The 20,439-nt window shown below is 50.7% G+C and overlaps 1 protein-coding gene and 1 long non-coding RNA gene across 6 annotated transcripts in view; one reads left to right on the top strand and one right to left on the bottom strand.

The window, feature by feature from the left end:
- The window catches only part of LOC132538011 (uncharacterized), a 447,435-nt gene that overhangs the window by 424,579 nt on the left and 2,417 nt on the right, over positions 1-20,439 (bottom strand). Inside the window, exon 2 of the long non-coding RNA XR_009549412.1 lies at positions 9,379-10,658. This is a non-coding gene — a long non-coding RNA (uncharacterized LOC132538011). The remainder of the gene's footprint in view (positions 1-9,378; positions 10,659-20,439) is intronic.
- TAB1 (TGF-beta activated kinase 1 (MAP3K7) binding protein 1) overlaps positions 1-20,439 on the top strand; it is a 43,728-nt gene that overhangs the window by 12,643 nt on the left and 10,646 nt on the right. For 2 of the 5 annotated variants that reach the window (XR_009549411.1, XR_009549410.1), the window contains exons 2-10: positions 7,992-8,128; positions 8,450-8,603; positions 9,835-9,921; positions 10,395-10,533; positions 12,897-13,010; positions 13,561-13,672; positions 15,652-15,796; positions 17,955-18,116; positions 19,109-19,271. Coding sequence is in view for 3 of the 5 variants with exons in the window: in XM_016186520.2 (XP_016042006.1) it covers positions 7,992-8,128; positions 8,450-8,603; positions 9,835-9,921; positions 10,395-10,533; positions 12,897-13,010; positions 13,561-13,672; positions 15,652-15,796; positions 17,955-18,177; positions 19,109-19,271 (1,274 nt within the window). In the remaining 2 variants the exon portion in view is untranslated. Of the gene's footprint in view, positions 1-7,991; positions 8,129-8,449; positions 8,604-9,834; positions 9,922-10,394; positions 10,534-12,896; positions 13,011-13,560; positions 13,673-15,651; positions 15,797-17,954; positions 18,178-19,108; positions 19,272-20,439 lie in introns of all 5 variants that reach the window. The other 3 variants (XM_016186520.2, XM_007519300.3, XM_060188995.1) reach the window with 2 other exon arrangements.

The raw sequence follows: 20,439 nt of genomic DNA on the forward strand, positions 1-20,439 counted from the left end.
AGTAAAAATAAACAATAAAGATAGCTCACTTGGGGCCAGGTGGTGGCTCACCTGGCTCAGTGCACAGGTTACAGTGCACAAGGACCCAAGTTTGAGCCCCACTCCCCACTTGTAGGAGGAAAGCTTGCCAGTGGTGAAGCAGTTTTGGCAGGTGTCTCTCTGGCTCTCCCTCTGTATCATCCCCCTCCCTCTAGACTTCTGGGTCTCTCTATCCAATAAATAAACGAAGATAATAAAAAAATCATAAAAGATTATTTTAAAAAATGAAGCTCATTTGAAAGGATGTTTGCTTAAAAAGAAAGGGGGGGTGTCGGGCGGTAGCGCAGCAGGGTTAAGTGCATGTGGTGTGAAGCACAAGGACTGGTGTAAGAATCCCGGTTCAAGCCCCCGGCTCCCCACCTGCAGGGGAGCTGCTTCATAGGTTGTGAAGCAGATCTGCAGGTGTCTCTCTTTCCCCCTCTGTCTTCCTTTCCTCTCTCCATTTCTCTCTGTCCTATCCAACAATGACGATATCAACAACAACAGTAACTACAACAGCATTAAAAAACAAGAGCAGGGAGTCGGGCGGTGGCGCAGTGGGTTAAGCGCACGTGGCGCAAAGCGCAAGGACCGGCGTGAGCATCCCGGTTCAAGCCCCCGGCTCCCTACCTGCAGGGGAGTCGCTTCACGGGCGGTGAAGCAGGTCTGCAGGTATCTATCTTTCTCTCCCCTTTCTCTGTCTTCCCCTCCTCTCTCCATTTCTCTCTGTCCTATCCAACAACAAAGCAACGTCAACAATGGCAATAATACCGCAACGAGGCTGCGACAACTAGGGCAACAAAAAGGGGAAAAAATGGCCTCCAGGAGCGGTGGATTCATGGTGCAGGCACCGAGCCCAGCAATAGCCCTGGAGGGGAAAAAAAACAAGAGCAACAAGTTATATGGAAAACTGGGAATGTTATGCATGTATAAACTGTTGTATTTACTGTCGAATGTAAAACATTAATTCCCCAATAACGAAATAAAAAAAAGCTCTTAGTATTGTGGAAGTATGCAGACTCTAGGATAATTGGAAGGGGAACGTGGCTTTTGTTAAACTCTGTAACACAGGGCTTCTCTCCTTTGGGAGACCTCGTTCTTCCTGCCCGCTCGGAAGGGCAGTGCAGTGGTTCCCAGGGGAAGTGCCCTGGGCTGGCTTGTTCGTGTGCACCACACTGCCATGGTGAGCTCCTTCACCAGCCATTCGTTTGTTTGTTTCTTTTTTTCTTTTTAGTAATTTCTTTTTTATATAATTTTTTTATATTTATTTCTCCTTTTGTTGCCCTTGTTGTTTTTTTGTAGTTATTATTGTTGTTGTCATTAATGTCGTCGTTATTGGATAGGACAGAGAGAAATGGAGAGGAGGGGGAGAGAAAGATAAGATACCTACAGACCTGCTTCACTGCCTGTGAAACGACTCCCCTGCAGGTGGGGAGCCAGGGGCTCAAACTGGGATCCCCACACGGGTCCTTGCACTTTACGCCATGTGCGCCTAACCCATTCATTTGTTTCTTGTGAAAAACCATCTCATAGCTGGGTGATGGTTCACCTGTTAATGTGCACACGTTGTGTGCAACGACCCAGGTTCAAGCCCCTGTTGCCCACCTGTTTCCACAGGGGAAAGCTTCATAAGCGGATGGTGGAGCAGAGCTGCAGTCTCTCTCCTCTCTTTCTCTTCCTTCACCCCATTCTCTCATCCTGTATCAAAAGGAGGAAAGAAAAAGAGGAATAAAATGTCGACCAGGAACAGTGGAACTGTGTAACCCCCACACCCCAACGATAACTCTGGTGGTAAAACAAAAACATTTCACCAGGTGATTTTGTCTCTCAGTGTCCAGTGGGCCTGTACGTTGCTCTTTGATGAGGGCTATTTCCTTTTTGCTGAAAAGTATAAGTTCATTGGAAAGCTTCACATCCCTGAAAGCCTGGCATGGGAGGTAGTGAGTGGTGGAGGAAGTGCTGTTGATTCAGCTCCTGTGCCAGGCTCTGTGCTGTGCTCAGTACACTGATGATGTCCCCCCCCCCCCCATGTTAGAGGACAAACTCAGTCTGTGTTAATCTCATTTCTAATCACAGATAGGATTCTGGAACCTCTAGATGCCTTCCCATCCAACCCTGCAAAGCAGCTTTGGCACTTTTGGTATCTTGGCCCATCTCTGCCGGAGAGAAATACAAGATCCTCAGATTGGTGAAGTGCTTTTTCTCTTCTGCTTACTCTTATTCTTGATTTTATCCCAGCTGGAGTCAGGAAACAGACCCTAGCAAAAGGAACTTTGATTGGAAAATCTATTTGTCAGGCTGCTTTTATGAGGTCCCTGGTGGTAGAGATACATTAATCAGGTAAAGATTGGCAGTAAGTCACTTTATTGAGAAAGTAATTAATTCCTTGGCAGTGAACTCCTTACCATGGCCTGGAAGCCCTTATCACATTTCCACATGGGCACACAGCTACACACGTGTGAACACAGCAAACCGCTTTCCCTTCTGCTCACCTCCAAGGCCACACTAACCTTCTCACAATTCCTTAGCCCTCACAGACTCCGTTTCATCTCATCTCATCTCATTTCTTTAATAGAGACAGAGAAATGGAAAGGGAAGAGAGAGAGGAAGAGAGACCCCTGCAGCACTGCTTCACTGCTTGCTTGCAAAGCTTTCCCGCTGCAGGTCGGGGCTGGGGCCTTGAACCCAGCTCCTTGTGCATTGTAATGTGTGCTCAACCACCAACCAGTCCCAGTCCCAGACTTTTTTCCACCTTCACGTACATGCTGCTTGCTCTTCCTAGAAGGGTCCTTCCCCCACTTTCTGAAATGGTCACTGCTCTGTTAATCATTTGGATCTGACTCATAGGTTATCTCCCCCAGAGGCCTCTTCTCCTCCATTTACAAATAAGTCCTCACTGTTTCCCTCTCTGTTGTCCTGATGTACATTCTCTGGACACTGCACATCCTTTTTCTAAGTACAGTCCCATACCCTTATTTAATAGCGTATTACATCTCCCCTAGACACGCAGCTTCAGACAAGCTTCTTTGTCATTTCCTCCCTGGTGTTCTTAGTTCCCAGAGTAATGCCTAGTAAATAAATGCTCAGGAAATACTCACTGAATGAGTATCTGCATTAATTCAATATACAATAATTGTATAGTTAGGTGTGAGTTCTAAAGGTGTGTGTGCGCGCATACACCTCCAGGGTTATCACTGGGGCTCTGTGCCTGCGCTACGAATCTGCTACTCCTGGAGGCTCTTTTTTCCCTTTTGTTGCCCTTGTTGTTTATCATTGTTGTTGTTATTGTTGTTATTGCTATTGTTGGATATGACAGAGAGAAATTGAGAGAGGAGGGGAAGACAGAGGGTAAAAGAGACACCTGCAGAGCTGCTTTACCACTTGTGAAGGAGCCAGGATCCTTTTGCTACTGTCAAGCCCCCAATTCTAAAGGTTTTAAGTTTGCATTCACTTTAAGGGACATTTCCATTGCTTTTATTTAATTAAATTTTTTTATTTAAATTATTTATTTAAGAAAGACATTAACAAAATCATAGGATGGGGGGGTACAACTCCACACAGTTCCCGCCACCCGATCTCCAAATCCCATCCCCTCCCCAATAGCTTTCCCATTCTCTATCCCTCTGGGAGCATGGACCCAGGGTCGTTGTGGGTTGCAGAAGGTGGAAGGTCTGGCTTCTGTAATTGCTTCCCCGCTGAACATGGGCGTTGACTGGTCGGTCCATACTCCCAGTCTGCCTCTCTCTTTCCCTAGTAGGGTGAGTCTCTGAGGAAGCGGAGCTCCAGGACACACTGGTGGGGTCTTCAGTCCAGGGAAGCCTGGCCGGCATCTGGAATCTGGTGGCTGAAAAGAGAGTTAACATACAAAGCCAAACAAATTGTTGATATTTAATTAATTTATTTATTTTGCCTCCAGGGTTATCTCTGGGGCTTGGTGCCTGCATTACAAATCCACTGATCCTGTGGCCATTTTTTCGTGTTTTTTTTTTTTTTTGATTGAACAGAGAGAAATTGAGAGGGGAGGGGAAGATAGAAAGGGAGAGAGAAAGACAGACACCTGCAGACCTGCTTCACTGCTTGTGTGACACTCCCCCACCCACCCACCCACCCCCGCAGATGGGGAGCTGAGGGTTTGAACCTGGATCCTTTTTCGGGTCCTTGTACTTCATATTCATACTATGTGCGCTCAACCCAGTGTGTCACTGCCCAGTCCCCTTTCCGTTGCTTTTATATGAAACAGATTAAGGCTAGAAATTAAAAGAATTGGGTGGGGGAGATAGCATAAAGTTTATGCAAACAGACTCTCATGCCTGAGGATCCTAAATCCCAGTTTCAATCCCCCGCACCTCCATAAGCCAGAGCTGAGCAGTGCTCTGGTGTTTCTCTCTGTCTCTCTCCCTCTGTTTTTCTCTCTCTGTATTTCTCTCAAAAATAAAATAATTTTTTAAAAAGAATTTTTTTTAAAAAAAAAGAAATTTAAAGAATTTTGCTAGAGAGGAGAGGGAGAACCAGCACTTCACTATAGCATGTGCAATGCCAACGATTAAACTCGAGACCTCATGCTTGTGAGTCCAGCACTCTAACCACTGTGCTACTTCCCAGGCTTTCTAAAGAAGAGAACACGGGAGAAAGTCTCTGCCAGCTAGGCATGAGCAAAGAGTGCTTTTTGGTGCAAAACCAAAAGCATGAGCCTACAGAGGGGGGAAAAATGGATACAATGGATTTTACTGATAAGGAAAACTTGTCCTGCAAAAGTCAGTATTTGATAACTGAAATGACTAATTACAAGATTGGGAGAAATATTTGCAAGTTGCAAACTGTATAAAGATCTAACAGGAGACCATTATCCAAAAATATGTAAAGAACCCTCAAACCCAGTAGTTAAAAAGTCACAATCTAGGGGGTTGGGCAATAGCGCAGTGGGTTAAGCGTACATGGCACAAAATGCAAGGACCAGCAAAAAGATACTGGTTTGAGCCCCTGGTTCCCCACCTGCGGGGGGGGGGGGGGCAGGGGTCAGTTCACAAGCAGTGAAGCAGGTCTGCAGGTATCTATCTACCTTTCTCTCCCCCTCTTTGTCCTCTCTTCCTCTCTTCCATTTCTCTCTGTCTTATCCAACGATGACAGCAATAACAACAATAATAATTGACAAAAAGGGTAAATGGCCTCCAGGAGCAGTGGATTCCAGTGCAGGCGCTGAGCCCCAGCAATAACCCTGGAGGCAAAAAAAAAAAATCACAGTCTGAACAGAGGTAGATAGCATAATGGTGATGCAAAGAGACTTTCATGCCTGAAACTCCAAAGCCCCAAGTTCAATCCCCTGCACCACCATAAGCCAGAGCTGCTCAGTGCTTTGGCAACAAAACAAAACAAAAAAAAAAACACAGTTCAATTAGGAAATGGGTGGGAAACTCAGACACTCTAGTGAGATGATGTGGGGATGGCAGATAAGCCACTGGAAGTAATGTTCAGCTTCGCTCTTGGCCTTCAGGGAGATGCAAAACAGCGGCCGTGGAGATGCCACATGTGGCGAGGATGGAGAGCCCCTGGAGCTGGGGTGCGCCGGCTGGGGAGGATGAAGAGGCTCACCCCTCAGGAAGACAGCCTCTTACAAAGGCAAACAGTACTCTCACTGCTAGGTATTTCTTTCCCCCAGAGAATGGAAAGTCGTGTCACACAAAAACCTGTCTGCAAATGTTTATAGTAGCTCTCTTCATAACTGCCCCCAACTGGAGCCAGTCCAGATCTCCTTCAGTGGCCGAATAGCTAAACTGGGCTCCATTTACAGAGCGGCTTTCTGCTCTGCAGTACAAAGGGGCAAAGTGGCAGTGCACAGCGGCAACTTGAATGAATCTCAGAGGAGTAATGTTGAGTGAAAGAAGCCAAGAGCCTAAGAGCATGGGTGGCGGGGGCTGCGGAGCAATTGAGGGGGTGTAGAGTTTCACTTTTACAGTGTGAAAGCCGTCACAGATATGGATGATGGTGATGGCTGCACAACATGTAAATCTACTTTGTACAATTACTTAATGCGCTTAAAGGGCCAGCAGTGTGACTCAGTAGTAGAGCTCATGCCTCTTGTGTCTAAGGTTCTGGCTTCTGTTCACTTCCATCTGCATCCCCTCAAAACAAAAAACAACAACAACAAAGATGAAGTGGTAAATATTGTGCTATCATCATAAAGGGAGGGGAAAGGTGTGTTAGACTGTACCGTTTCATTTATGACATTCATTTTTTTGTTGGAAGAAGAATAAAGGCTTTTCATGGGTCAAACCCAGGGCCTCCTCATTTGTGTAAGGCATGCAGTCAGTCTTCCCCTGAGCTATATCCATCCCCATCCTAAGACATTTGTGAATCTCCCCAACCCCTGCAGGTAGGGACCAGGGGACCTAGGACCTTGTGCTTGGTAGCCTATGTGTTCAACTTAGTGGGCCACTACCTGCCCCTCCCCCAGGACGTTCCTGAAAAGACACTGGTGGTGAAACATGTTCAGTGGTTGCCTGGGGTTACAGGAGCTTCTGGCTATGGAAGGTTAACGCCTGACAATGGGCTGTTAACTGTGTTAAATGTGTGTGAATTGTGGCAGTGGTCACACAAGTCTCTGTGTTAAAATTCCTAGGCCTATACACCAAAACACGTTAATTTTACTCTATGCTAATTTACAAATAAAACGAAGCTCCCACGCCCTTACAGTTGCTCCAGGGTTACAAACCACAAAATAAATGCAGCTGGAAAACAATTAAAATGGGAAAAAAGAATCTGTAAATTCACTCCCTGTCAGTATGTAAATAAGCCAAAGATGAAATTTACCTCCAAAGCTAACCACAGGCTTTGTACACATCTGATTGCAAAATCCTATTGAATTGGTTTTTCACAGCCTTTTTTGTGAACTTGAAAGAGATGCACACAGTATCTGTGCTTATTTAATATTTCAGTAACTGTCAGCATGCACTGTAATTATCTCCTTGCAGTGGGATTTTGCTTCTCCCAGTTGTTTGCATCTGCTCCAGTTCAGTGTGAGATCCTGGGAATGCCACTGAGGGCCAAGTGGCCCTCTGGTAGAGCTGTTCACCAGCACCCTCTCAGGGCGTGTGTCAGGGTTATGCCTGGAGCATGCAGGTGCTTGGGGTACTTAGGCTTGGACCTGAAAGGGGAGCATGCATTCGTGTGTGTGTGTGTGTGTGTGTGTGTGTGTGTGTGTGTGTGTGTGTGTGTGTGTAGCTCTGCAGTGATTAAACTGAACAGCCTTGTCTGAGCAGCAGTGGGAGAATGGAACCCAGACCCAGGAGCAAGGGAGCCCTGTGTTCTCGAAGTACCCAAGAGTGTCGTTAACCAAGCAGGGAAGGTCTTCCCAAAGATAGACTTCTGGAGATGGTAGTTCTTGAACCAGAGGGCAAAAGGGTTCAGAGAATTGCAAAGCAAGGACAATGTGGTGTTGCACATGGAGAGGAGGACCAGGATCCAGACTAGGGCCACAAGCATTTGGTGTGGGTGGGGGAAGATGGGAGGGTGTGGCAGAGCAGGGGCCAGGAGGGAGGGGCTGGCTGGAGAGAGACAGGCTAGCTGGTCGGTTTCTCAAGGTGCTGAATGGGTTTCCTGGGAGGCTGCCTACAGTGCAGAGCACCTGGGCCCCTCTGGGCCTTAGAAATCTGTGATTTTAAAGGTGCCCCAGGGATTGGAGCAGTAGTATCTAGCTCCTACCAGGGATTGCTTCATCTCTGTCCCTGCTGCTCTGTATCTGGGCTCCCTCCTGGAAAACACTGCAGAGCCTTCACTCTGGAACTCCCTGGTATTTGCAAGTCTCCTAGGGAACATTTTCGTGGGTTTGCATAAAAATCTACAAACCCTGTGCAGGTGTGTTTTCCTGCAGACATTGTTGTCCATCAGAAGATAGAAGCCCTGCGCCAGAGAGGTTTTTATTGGAGGTGGGGCTTTCACTGGGGAAGAAGGTGATGCATCTTGGTGTCCTTGCCCAGGAACAGCAGACAAGCTGGACAGACGACCTGCCACTCTGCCACCTCTCAGGGGTTGGCTCTGCCTCCAACCGAAGCTACTCTGCAGATGGCAAGGGCACCGAGAGCCACCCACCTGAAGACAACTGGCTCAAGTTCAGGTAAGCGAGCTGGCAGTGTCCCTGGAGGGGAAGTAGGTTTGTAACGGCCTCAGGTGGGACTTGTGACTCATGGGAGGTGGCCTCTGCTGTTGTCCCTTCCACACCTAGACATAAGGCCAGTCAAGGGCTTGCTCCAATGAGGAGGGAGAGAGACAACTCATAGGGTCACAGTTGGGGGGGGGGGCAGCAGACAGAATCTGGAGCCCCTGGTGCTGTGAATGTGGATTCCTTCTACCCCTTTCTCTCCCTCTCCATCCACTGCAAAATCTGCATTTGTGAGCCCCTGGTCACAGACCCCTTCCTGCCGTCTGCCCATCCCAGGAGTGAGAACAACTGCTTTCTGTATGGAGTCTTCAATGGCTATGATGGCAATCGGGTGACCAACTTTGTGGCTCAGCGGCTGTCAGCCGAGCTCCTGCTAGGCCAGCTCAACGCTGAGCATACGGAAGCTGATGTGCGGCGCGTGCTGCTGCAGGTAGGGGGTCGGCTCCCCTGGACGTAGCCCTGCTGCTGCGGCTAAGGTGGAGTGTGGGCCCAGGCTGGTCTGAAGACTGCTGGACCCTCTACCACTGGGGAAGCAGCTCTGGAACCTTCTTCAGGAGGCCAGGCCCAGGTCCTTCCCTGGGACCTGCAAGGTTGGCTTGGGGGAGGTGCACAGGAGACTTAGGGGTGCAGCCTTAGACAAAGGAGTGGAAGAAACAAGATGCCTCAGGGTGAGTCCTCTCCCTTCCGATTTGCACTCAGCAAGCACCTCCTTGCTTCCCATTGCTGGCACCCCCATTTGTCAGCTCTGGAGTTTTCCCTCTGACAGCTTTTAGGAGCATATATGGAAGCTCTTAGTTTGAAATGAGGAGAATGGCTTCCAGTTCCTCATTTCCCAGCACCTGAGGGCCGGAACACACCACAGCCTCAGGGACCTGTGCCCAGTGAAGGAGAGAGGAAGCATCCTGACCAGGGCCAGCCCCCAGGCTATAGAAATGACACCAGCTCCATTGTCCAGAACTCTTTTTGGTCCAGGCACCAAGTGCCTGAGACACTTCTCTCACCCTCAGTGTCACTTGCTTACGTCATAGAGCAGGAGACCTACTGCCCACATGACAGCTGGCTAAGCTAGAGTTGACCCCCTGGTGGATGGATTCTAGGCCCTGTGTCTCCTCTCTCTCCAGTCACTCTGTGATGCCACCTTGGAGAGCACCAGCCCCTTAGCAGTGGTAGATAGCATAGTGGTTATTGCAAAGAGACCCTTATACCTGAGGCTCCAAAGTCCCAGGTTCAATCCCCTGCACCACCATCAGCCAAGGGTGACCAGTGCTTTGGGGGGGGGGGGCAGGTGGTGGCACACTTGTTTAAGCACACACATTACAGTGCTCAAGGACCGGGTTCAAGCCCCCGCTCCACCTGCAAAGGGAAGGCTTCATGAGTGGTAAAACAGATGCAGGTGTCTGTTTCTCTATCTCAATTTCTTCCTGTCTCTATCCAATAATAAATATTAAAAAGGAAGAAAGAAAGCATCAGCCCTATGAGGCTGAGGTCTCTGTCAGAGACACGGCACTGCAGGAAGGCAGTGTCTTGTGTGGCCCGTGTCCATCACATGATGACCTGCAGCTGACACATCTTATTCTCAGCCAGGGGTGTTTCAGTAGCAGGTGGTGGTGGCATTTTGAACCAGCTTCTGCCAACATCTCTCCTTGTCCCCTGCCTTGCAGGCCTTTGACGTGGTGGAGCGGAGCTTCCTGGAGTCCATTGATGATGCTCTGGCTGAGAAGGCCAGCCTCCAGTCCCAGCTGCCAGAGGTAACCTCCCGCCATACCCCAGGAGGGCCATGTCAGCTCCACCTGTCACTCTTAGGCCGTTGGTATGGCTGGGCTAGAGCAGCAGGAATTCAGTCCTTTTTTGGTGGGACCAAGGCCTTGCGCGTGTGTGAATTCACTTCCCCAGGTCACTTTCTGATCAGAGAGAGAGAGACAGCTGGAGCTTGCCCTTGGGTCACACACCTGGCACTGCAGGCCCTCTTCCTGGTGAGCCGGTGATAGGGGCCTCCCTGGCCTGCAGTCCTTTTCCAGGTCCTTCCTCAACCTGAGTCAGTCCACAGCCTCGTCACCTAGAGTTTCCGAGCCAGCAGGACAGGTTAGGCTCCCTCCACCCCTGGGGCTGCTGTGCCGCTTCCATCTGAGCTGCACGTCCTCAGCCCCTGGCACTTTAAGGGGAGGAGGGTTGGTGGGATGGCTTCTGCAGACCCTTCATTGACCCTAATGATGGCTTGTAGGGTGTCCCTCAGCACCAGCTGCCTCCTCAGTATCAAAAGATCCTCGAAAGACTCAAGGCATTGGAGAGGGAGATTTCAGGGGGAGCCATGGCCGTCGTGGCTGTCCTCCTCAACAACAAGCTCTATGTCGCCAATGTTGGTGAGTCTCCCCTGTCCTGGGCCGGGGGGCTGGGGGTCCATATGCTCTCTGAGCAGCCTGCTTCCCAGACACACAGGACTACCGAGTCCATGCTGTTTCCCTGTTGGCCCATGCCAAGTGTCAGCCTAAAGGCAGATCGAGAAGTAAGGGCAAGGGCAGGGCATTGGGTGAACCTGGTCGAGCACACACATTATCATACACAAGGACCCGGGTTCAAGCCCCCAATCCGTACTTGCATTGCAGGTGGACAGTTCATGTATGGTGAAGGTCTTCAAGCGTCTCTTTCTCACTCCCTTTCTCCCCTTCCCCTCTCAATTTCTTTCTGTCATATCAAAATAAAATAGAAAGAGAAAAAAGGGGAGAAGTTAGGGAGAACATTTGGGATGTTTGTGTGTTTGGCCCACACCCTGCCCCTAACTTATGGCCCTGGGTGACACTTGGCCCTTCACTAGATGCCCTCAGTGGCTTCTTCCTCAAGAGGAGCCTCCCAAGAAGGATGAAGTAGACTGGTGTGAGCTGGACATCAGGAAACTACAGGGATGTCGGGGTTGAGGGGCAAAGAAGAGGCCACTGGGACAGCAAAATAGCTCTTTTGGCTAGTGTGAGCCCAGCTTTCACCACATTGAAATAAACTTCAAAGAGACCAGTGCTGTCTCTGACTATCATTCTCTCCCTTTCCCACTTTATCTTTAAAAAGGCGGGGGGTGGGGGGCAGTAGCGCAGCAGATTAAGTGCACAGACTGGAGTAAGGATTCTGGTTCGAGCCCCCAGCTCCCCACCTACGGGGGGGTCACTTCACAGACAGTGAAGCAGGTCTGCAGGTGTCAGGTGTCTGTCTTTCTTTCCCACTCTCTGTCTTCTCCTCTCGTATCTCTCTCCTGTCCAACAATTATGACAGCAATAACAATAATAACAACGATAAACAATAAGGGCAAAAAAAGGGAAAAAATAGCCTTCAGGAGCAGTGGGTTCATAGTGCAGGCACCAAGACAAAAAACAGAAAAGAGAGAGAGGAAGAGGCCATCTGGGAATCTAAGGAGACACTGCTGGGTGTGGGTTACTATAGGAGTTCTGTCCAGATTCCACTGAGAACATCATCTCCTCTTTTCCTAAAGATTGTACCATGGGACACCAGCAAAATAGCTCACTTGGATAGTATGCTACACAACCCAGGTTTGAGCCTGGCCCCTACCATGCTGAAGGAAACATTGGCTCTGTGGACACACACACACACACACACACACACACACACACACCCGCCACCACACTTCTCTTTAAAAAAATTCACTATGGGGGGTCAGGCAGTGGCGCAGCGGGTTAAGCACATGTGGCCCAAAGCGCAGGGACCGGCGTAAGGATCCCGGTTCAAGCCCCCCCCCCCCCGGGCTCCCACCTGCAGGGGAGTCGCTTCACAGGTGGTGAAGCAGGTCTGCAGGTGTCTCTCTCTCGCCCTCTCTGTCTTCCCCTCCTCTCTCCATTTCTCTCTGTCCTATCCAATAACGAACAACATCAACAATAACAATAGTAATAACCATAATGAGGCTACAACAACAAGGGCAACAGAAAGGGGGACAAATGACCTCCAGGGGCAGTGGATTCATGGTGTAGGCACTGAGCCCAGCAATAACCCTGGAGGGGAAAAAAAAATTCACTATGGGCTGTTCAGGAGCTGGCTTAGAGGGCACACTTTGCCATGTGCTAGGACCTGGGTTTGAGCCTCTGGTCACCCCCACAGGAGCGCCTCATGAGTAGTGGAGCAATCCTGTGGTGTCCATCCTCCCTGTCGTTATCTTTCTACTTCTCTGTCCTCACCCTCTATTCTCTTTTCCATTTGAAAAGAGAAGAAGAGAAGTCCTTTGGGGGTGGTGAAGTAGTACAGGCATGGAGCCCTTGCAGTGACCCTGGTGGCAAAAACAAAGATTTTAGCATGGAGAATTTTTTAAAAATGTATTTTTAAAAAAAGCCAGAGTGAATATTATAAATAGCATTTAATGAGCCCCTTTGGCTACCCACTCAGCCCAACAATCATTGCCTTGTGGCCAGTCCCCTTTCATCTATGACCCCTTGTCCCTGTGTTGTTGTGAAGCAAAGCCCAGACATCATGTCATGTTATCTGTGAATATTTCTCTGGAGGAAAGGTCTCTTTTATTAAACTCATAATCCTAATCCTTAGATCACACTGGAAAAAAAAAAAAGGAACCTAATTCTTAATACCCGGCTGTCCCCGACTGGTGACTCTCCAGCTGTCTGTGCTCAATACAGAGGTTTTCTGGTGTGAACCGCCTGTCTGACCCCCTCCTCCTCTCGGTTGTCCTGGTCTCCCTGTGCTTGGTCTTCGCTCAGCAGCTCCGATTCTGCTGCAGGTACGAATCGCGCACTCTTATGCAAATCCACAGTGGACGGGCTGCAGGTGACCCAGCTGAATGTGGACCACACCACGGAGAATGAGGATGAGCTCTTCCGCCTCTCGCAGCTGGGTGAGTGCAGAGGAGCTGGGCCATGGCCCCCCACCCTCTTCTGGTGGCCTATGGACATTTGTGACTTTGGGTTTGGGACCAGCCGGCCTGGGCTTGAATCCTAACTCTGCTGCTCACTTGGTGATTTTTGGCATTTCCTCAAGTGGCCCATGTCCTCTAGGTGGATGTCTGATATCGACGTCCACCTAGAGGACTGTGATGACTAAGAGGTAACACATGTAAAGTGCTTCCAGGAGTACCTGGCATGTAGTTGGCATTCACTGCTCCTGGTGGAGGCTGAGAGAAGCCCAAGAAGTCCAGAGATCTCAGCCACTGGGCCCCTTCCCTTTCATCCCAGGGAGCTCCATGTGGGAGCAGCAGTGTGGAGGCAGAGAGAGCCCTGCTGGCTATACCGGATCTCCTGGTCAAGGGGCTCCAAGTGAGGGTATATCTGCTGGGGACTGCGGACTAGGGGACTCTTGGGTGGCCACTCTCCAAGGTGTTCTGGTGTGACTTCAGTTCTTCTCTGTGGACAAGGTCTGGGACTGTCATGCTGTTTTCTCTCCGGTAGGCTTGGATGCAGGGAAGATCAAGCAGGTGGGGATCATCTGTGGTCAGGAAAGCACCAGGCGTATTGGGGATTACAAGGTCAAATACGGCTACACTGACATTGACCTCCTCAGGTAGGTGGCCGCCATAGCTGCATTGTCCTCCCCATTGCTTGTTTGTAAAACCAGAGGTCCTAAGGCAGAAGCCGATTGTTCTAGATTCTAGACACAAAGAATAGGATTTCAGAGCCCAGTGACACTCTTTCTTCTTCCCAGAGAGGTTGGTGGAGGATAGCCGTGTGCTCAGCAGGCCAGCAGTTGAGGTCCTGCAGAGAGAGGCTGACAGGGGTCACGTTGGGGAGTTGGGCCAGAATCAAAAGCAGCAACCAACCACAGGATCTAACAGGAGAGAGCAGAATTGGCCTGGAGTGGAGGGACACGCCCAAGGCTGGGAGCAGGGCGGAGGCGCAAGATGAATTGTACTTGCCCTCCCAGTTGCCTCCCTTCTGGGTGCCATGCAGTGCCCATAGCAGCAGTGTGGGCAGGGATGACTCTTTCCCGTGCTGCACTGTGCCCTGTTCTTCATCCGTTCCTTTATTCAGTCCTCACTCGGCCCCTATGGGACAGGTCCTGTTGCTGCCCCAAGGGTATCTTCATAGGAGAAACTGAGTCACAGAGACATGAGGCGGTGCTCCCAGTCTCAGGACTAGGAGTTGGTTGAGTTCACGCCATGACTCCTCGCCTCAGCTAAAAGCACTGCCTGAGGAAATGGGCGTTCGTGTGTCATGCCTGTTGCAGCATTGCCACGGCAGTGTCAGGGAGGAGCCATTGCCAAAGGCCTCATCGTCACAGGCCTCACATCCTAGAAAGCATGAGTTAGAGCTCCTGACTCACAGGACTGAGGCAGTTGAGTCTGGAGCCTTTTCTCTCTTTATAGTGGGGTTCTGTTTGCCTTAACGAAAAACACATCAGTGGTTTAGAATAGTTCAGACAGTGCCAAGAATATAGAGCAAATCTAGTCACACCCCAAACCGGGGCTGCTTCCCCAGAGGCTGCTGGCTCCTCATGTATATGACTCCAAATGCCTGGGCCTGTGAGTGTGTGTGTGTGTGTGTGTGTGTGTGTGTAGGGGAGGCTGGGGCAGCATCTACTTCAAAGCCCTCGCAAATGCTGGCATGCCCTGTGCAGAGTTCTGCATCTCCCTTTTTTCATGCCAGGCACCCATTCCTGTTCCTGCACTGCTACAGTGTAGGCTATGGCTCCTCCTGAACGACGACCCTCAGAATGTTCCAGACTTTGCTGTTGAAATACTGATGCCACTGCCTGAGGTACCGAAGGTCCCAGGTTCAGTCCCCTAGCACCACCATAGGCTAGAGCTCAGCATTGCTCTAGTAAAGAGAAATCTTAAAAGAGAGAGAGAAGAAAGGAGCATTGTGTTAGTTAACACACTGAAAGCTTGTGACATCACTTGCTGAGAGTGCAGCAATAAATGACATCTCTGCAGGAAGAGAAAATGTGTACGTGAGTGTCCAAGCCAGCTTAGGCACACTTGTGGGAGACGAGCAGGCTTTGAAAGAGATCCCAGCCGCCCTCATCTCCTGTCTCTCTGTCCCCCTGCAACCACCAGGCAGAGCAGATGGGGCCAGGCCTGGCTGTGTGAGCTTTGCCACTCTGACCCTAGCTGCCCACTAGGTTCCCTTTCTGAGCTGGACTTTAGTAGCTGCCCTCAGCAGACAGGTTTGCTTTGCTTTTGCTTTGTTTTTAAGAGATCTGTTTATGTATGTGTGTGTGTGTGTGTGTGTGTGTGTGTGTGTGTGTGTGTGTGTGTGTGTGTGACAGAGAGACAGAGGGAGAAGAGGAGAGGAGAGAAAGGGGTTGGGGTAAGGGAACCACATGCCAGGAATAGAACTCAGGACCTCATACCTGCAGATCCCGTGCTCTATACACTATGCCACCTCCCTTGATATGTTTTTCTGGTTTTCTCTTTCCTCTGTCTCTTTTCATCTTGTCAGATGTGTACTGCATCTTCCATCCAGGGTATACATTCTCACCCATGGCAGATTGAACACCCCTAGAGGCCATTGCAGGCACAGCTCTCCCTTCTCTTCCCACAGTGCTGCCAAGTCCAAACCCATCATCGCAGAGCCTGAAGTCCATGGCGCACAGCCCCTGGACGGGGTGACGGGCTTCCTAGTGCTGATGTCCGAGGGGCTGTACAAAGCCCTGGAGGCAGCCCATGGTCCTGGACAGGCTAACCAGGTGAGCTGGGCCTGGGCTGAGTGTGGCCAGCCTACAGGTAGCATGCACCCCAGGGACCCAGCCAGCTCCCTGCTCAACTCAGGGCTCTCGGGGACCTGGAGCTCTGACTCTCGAGTTCCATTGCCAGACATGGCTGGGAGAAGGAAGAAGCCAGAAGTCCAAGAATACCCATCTCGCTCAAAAGCTTGGCTCCTTCCAGCCCTGAAGCAGTGCAGTTCCCCAGGGCCCAGGGCGGGCCTGTAGGATGAGGTGGAAGTGGATTCCAGGGTCACACATTTCCCAGGAGACTATCCAGGAAAGGCCCAGTGCCCAGGCAGAGAGCCCAGAAGGGGTGTGGCTAAGAGCCTGGCCAAACAGGCAGCCCATGGCTTCTCTACCCCTTCTCAGAGCTTTAGGCCATTCATGGCCACTCCTCACCTCTGACCACTTCCACTTTGTGGCTTGTGGCAATGGTTTGGTGCAATAAGTATAGGCCTGCAGGACCTGTGTGTTTTCCCTACACTTTGGCTTTTCACCTGTGTTATATTTCTTTCAGTAACTGTCACAGAGAGGAAGCAGGAACCCACTGCCATGTTCACTTAGGGTCTTAGGGTTCAGTGGTTTGTCTGAGGTGACATAGTTGCTTAGTGAGAAAACTGAGCCCAGGTCAGATCTAAGTCACTTCCTGTTATTTGTCTCTTCCCCATTTGCCTCTAGAAGACTATTGCCACGAAGAGGATTTTGTGTTTTTTTTCTTTTTTTAATATTTATTTATTACCTTTTGTTGTCCTTGTTATTATTATTATTTTTTTTTTAGATTTTATATATTTATTCATGAGAAAGATAGGAGGAGAGAGAGAAAGAACCAGACATCACTCTGGTACATGTGCTGCTGGGGATTGAACTCAGGGCCTCATGCTTGAGAGTCCAATGCTTTATCCATTGTGCCACCTCCCGGACCACGCCCTTGTTATTTTATTGTAGTTATTATTGATGTCGTTGTTGTTGGATAGGACAGAGAGAAATGGAGAGAGGGGGAGAAAAAGATGGACACCTGAAGACCTGCTTCACCGCCTGTGAAGTGACTCCCCTGCAGGTGGGGAGCCCGGGGCTCAAACCAGGATCCTTATGCCGGTCCTTGCACTTTGTGCCAGCTGCGCTTAACCTGTTGCGCTACCGCCCAACTTCTGGATTTTGTATTTTTATCTTATCATAAATGTGATTTGGGAGTAGGAGAAGCAGGTCACTGGGCAGGACATGTGTCTTGCTATGCTCCCAGGCCAGGTTCAAGTCCTGGTACCATGCAGGAGGTGGGGTGGCACTGTGGGGGGCTCCAGTGCAGTGTAATCTTTCCTTCTCTGTCTCTTTCTGAATGAAACGTTGGTCCAGGAATGTTGAAATCTTGCCTGCGAGAGGCTCTAGCTCCACAAAATATTAAAAAATAGTAGAGTGCATGTGATCTTTTTTTCCTATTCTATTTTTCTGTCTTCATGATAGAATTCTTCAGTGGATTCTAGAATGTTCTGTACAGCGGACTTCTCTGAGGACTGGGCCCTGCCTTCATTCTGTATCCTCAGTCGATAGAATTGACACATCATAGACAGCAGCAAGTTTGTTCCAGAAAGAAAATAATAGTGACAATTTACACGAGGCTTTTAGTAGTCTCTGGAGTGCTCCCACATCCATTATGCTACTTAATCCTCATAGTAGCTCAGTGCGATGGATCTTACCCTCCACTTTATTGATGTAGGAGCTAGCAACCAGATCACAAGGTCATGCCTTTTCCAGTGAGTAAGTTACAAAAGGATTAGTCCAAGTGCCCTGAAAAGTTTGAATTGCAGGCTTGGCCACAGAAACTTCCTTTACTTGCCTGGCCAGTGACCCCCGAGTATCTTAATTAGGGTGTGGCGGCGGCCCTTGTTCCTGGGCCCCCCTTGCTTCTCACTAAAGCTTTGATCTGGGGGGGGGGGATATTGCATAATGGTTATGCAAAGAGACTCTCATGCCTGAGGCTCCAGAATCCCAGGTTCAATCCCTCACACCACCATAAGCCAGAGCTGAGCAGTGCTCTGATGTTTCTGTCTCTTTCTCTTCATCTCTCTCAAAAATAAAATAAATAAAAATTAAAAAATAAAATAAAATAAAGCTTTGATCTCCCAACACCCTCCCCCCTCCGTAGGAGATTGCTGCCATGATTGACACCGAGTTCGCCAAGCAGATGTCTCTGGACGCAGTGGCCCAGGCCGTGGTGGACAGGGTCAAGCGCATCCACGGCGACACCTTTGCCAGTGGCGGGGAGCGGGCCAAGTTCTGCCCGAGGCATGAGGACATGACCCTGCTGGTGAGGAACTTCGGATACCCACTGGGTGAGATGAGCCAGCCTGCCCCGACTCCCGCCCCAGGTACGTGCTCTGTGGACAGGACAGGGAGCCCAACGATGCTGCCTGGACTGGGCAGTGCTGGGAAGCCAGGTGGCAGCCCTAATACCAGGAACCAACGGGGAGTCAGAGCCTCTCTGTGCTGCGTTTGTGTTTTCTCCCTTGTCTGAAATGAGGTGAGGATACCACCTGCCCTGGCTGCTTCCTAGTCACCTGGTGCTGCCAAGCGTGTGCAGAGTTGGCCACATCGCAGGGTGATGGCTACCTCTGTCGCACGCCCGCTGTGTGCCAGCACTTCACCCCAGTGTTCCCCTGAACCCTCACTAACAGCCCTGAGCAGAATGGCACATAGCACCCTCTCCCCACACAAACAGGGGACCCGAGACTAGAAGGTGGGAGCCCAGAAAGGCATATGGACAGAGGTCAGCCCTGACGCCTGGCTCCTTCCCTGTGTGCTGGGGTCATGGTGGGTGAAGCACTTCATTTTCATTGCTTTCATTATGAAAGCAAGTTGCTCAGGGAAAGAGGCCCCGGTGCCTTCTTGCATCTCTCCCAGTGTTGTCTAGTTTAGAGACTGCCAGCTCCTGGGGCTGCCTCTCTTTCTCCTCTTTTCAAACCAGCAAGCCTCAGCACTCCAGCATCCATAGATGGGCTGCCGTCCCATGGATGCCAGGGCTGTTGGAGTCTCTGGCTTGTTGTTACTATAACCATATTTTTGTGAGGCCAACCCCAACTAGGAGTGCAGGTTCCCCCTCAGATTAAAGCTCCATGGGAGGCTAGCACTAACCCTTTCACTGAGGCAGCTTGCACTGGGTGCTCTCCCTGTACCAACCATGCTTTGCTGATGAGGGTGTGGAGGAGTCTGGCTATGGGCGCACAGTGCCGCAGCCCTTCTCCACCACTCCAGGCCCCCTTTAGCTACTCCCTGAGGCCCACCACTCTCTTCCTCCCAAAGCCACAGGCGGACGTGTGTACCCTGTCTCCGTGCCTTACTCGAGCACCCAGAGCACCAGCAAGACCAGTGTAACGCTCTCCCTCGTCATGCCCTCACAGGGCCAGCTGGTCAATGGGGCCCACAGTGCCTCCACCCTGGACGAAGCCACTCCCACCCTCACCAAGTAAGCCCTTTTCCACCCCGGCCACTGAGCTGCCTCCTGGGGACAGTCTGTGGTGCCCATCCGGGAGGGAAGGGCCATGGAGCCAGATCCTGTGCTGGGAAACCTTATAGATACTTTAGGGTCTTGTTCCTCAGTTTCCCAACTCTGAACCAGGGTGAGTGTGTGTGTGTGTGTGTGGGGGGGGGGGGATTAGGGAAGTCTGCCACCATGCCCAGGCAAGAAGAGGCAGCACTGTGACTTCTAGCAGCTCTTGGAGCTGGACCTGGGTGGGGGGAACCAGACAGGGCTTCCATCCCGCCAGCTGGTGGCGTTGACAGACCTGTTGACAGACCTGCTGATCGTGTTTTCTTTCGGGTCCCAGGTGTTGGTTTTCAGTTAATGGGAAGATTTTCCTCCTGTCCTTTTTCTCTGCTCACATCATGGAGTGTGTGATGTGAGGTAGCCTCCCCATTGGCACCCATGCTTGGTGGGGTGACATTGTTTGACCTGTACCAGCTTGTCAGAACCAGTGCTCTCTGGTTAAAATATTCAGATTTCAGCCTTGAAATGAGTTCTGAAAGGAGGTGGGAGTAAGATCTTCCAGGGAGCGGGTAGCCGTTCCAGGGGTCTGAAGCTGGGGAGAGGGCAAGGGCAGGCCCCTCTCCTCTGCAGACCTGCCTGTCAGGTCTGCTGTCCACCCCGCCCCCTTCACTTCTGGGGAATGTCTCCCCTCACCACCTCACAGCACCAGGGGGCCAGGATCTGGTTTCCACATTCCAGCCCTGCCTGGAATAATAGAGATGCCACACCCAGCCCACTCGGATCATGCAGCCTCCGGGAAGGGAGTGGTCTGTTCCCTCTGCCTCACTAGGGGGGGCCTTCTCTTCTCCCTGCCCCCACACTGCTGCTGCAGCTTCCTCTGTGAGCTGAGGGGCCTCCCCTGCCCAGCAGGGCTGCCCAGAGGAAGCCAGCAGCTGTATCCACAAGAGCAGAGTGAGGGCTGAAGTCCAGGCCAGGCCGAGGCACCACACCTCTCTTCTCCTCTACCCCTCTAAGGCCCCAAGCAGCCCCTTCTCCCTCTTTTGCATCCACACATGATCTACACCACCACCCCCACCTCCAGGTTGGTCCAGTGCTCAGTGCTGGGAGTGCTGGGAGGTGCCGGGAGTCTGAGGGCCATGAGCTATCA

The sequence above is a fragment of the Erinaceus europaeus genome, chromosome 4, assembly GCF_950295315.1.
Source record: "Erinaceus europaeus chromosome 4, mEriEur2.1, whole genome shotgun sequence".
In the NCBI taxonomy this organism is placed as follows: Eukaryota; Metazoa; Chordata; class Mammalia; order Eulipotyphla; family Erinaceidae; genus Erinaceus; species Erinaceus europaeus.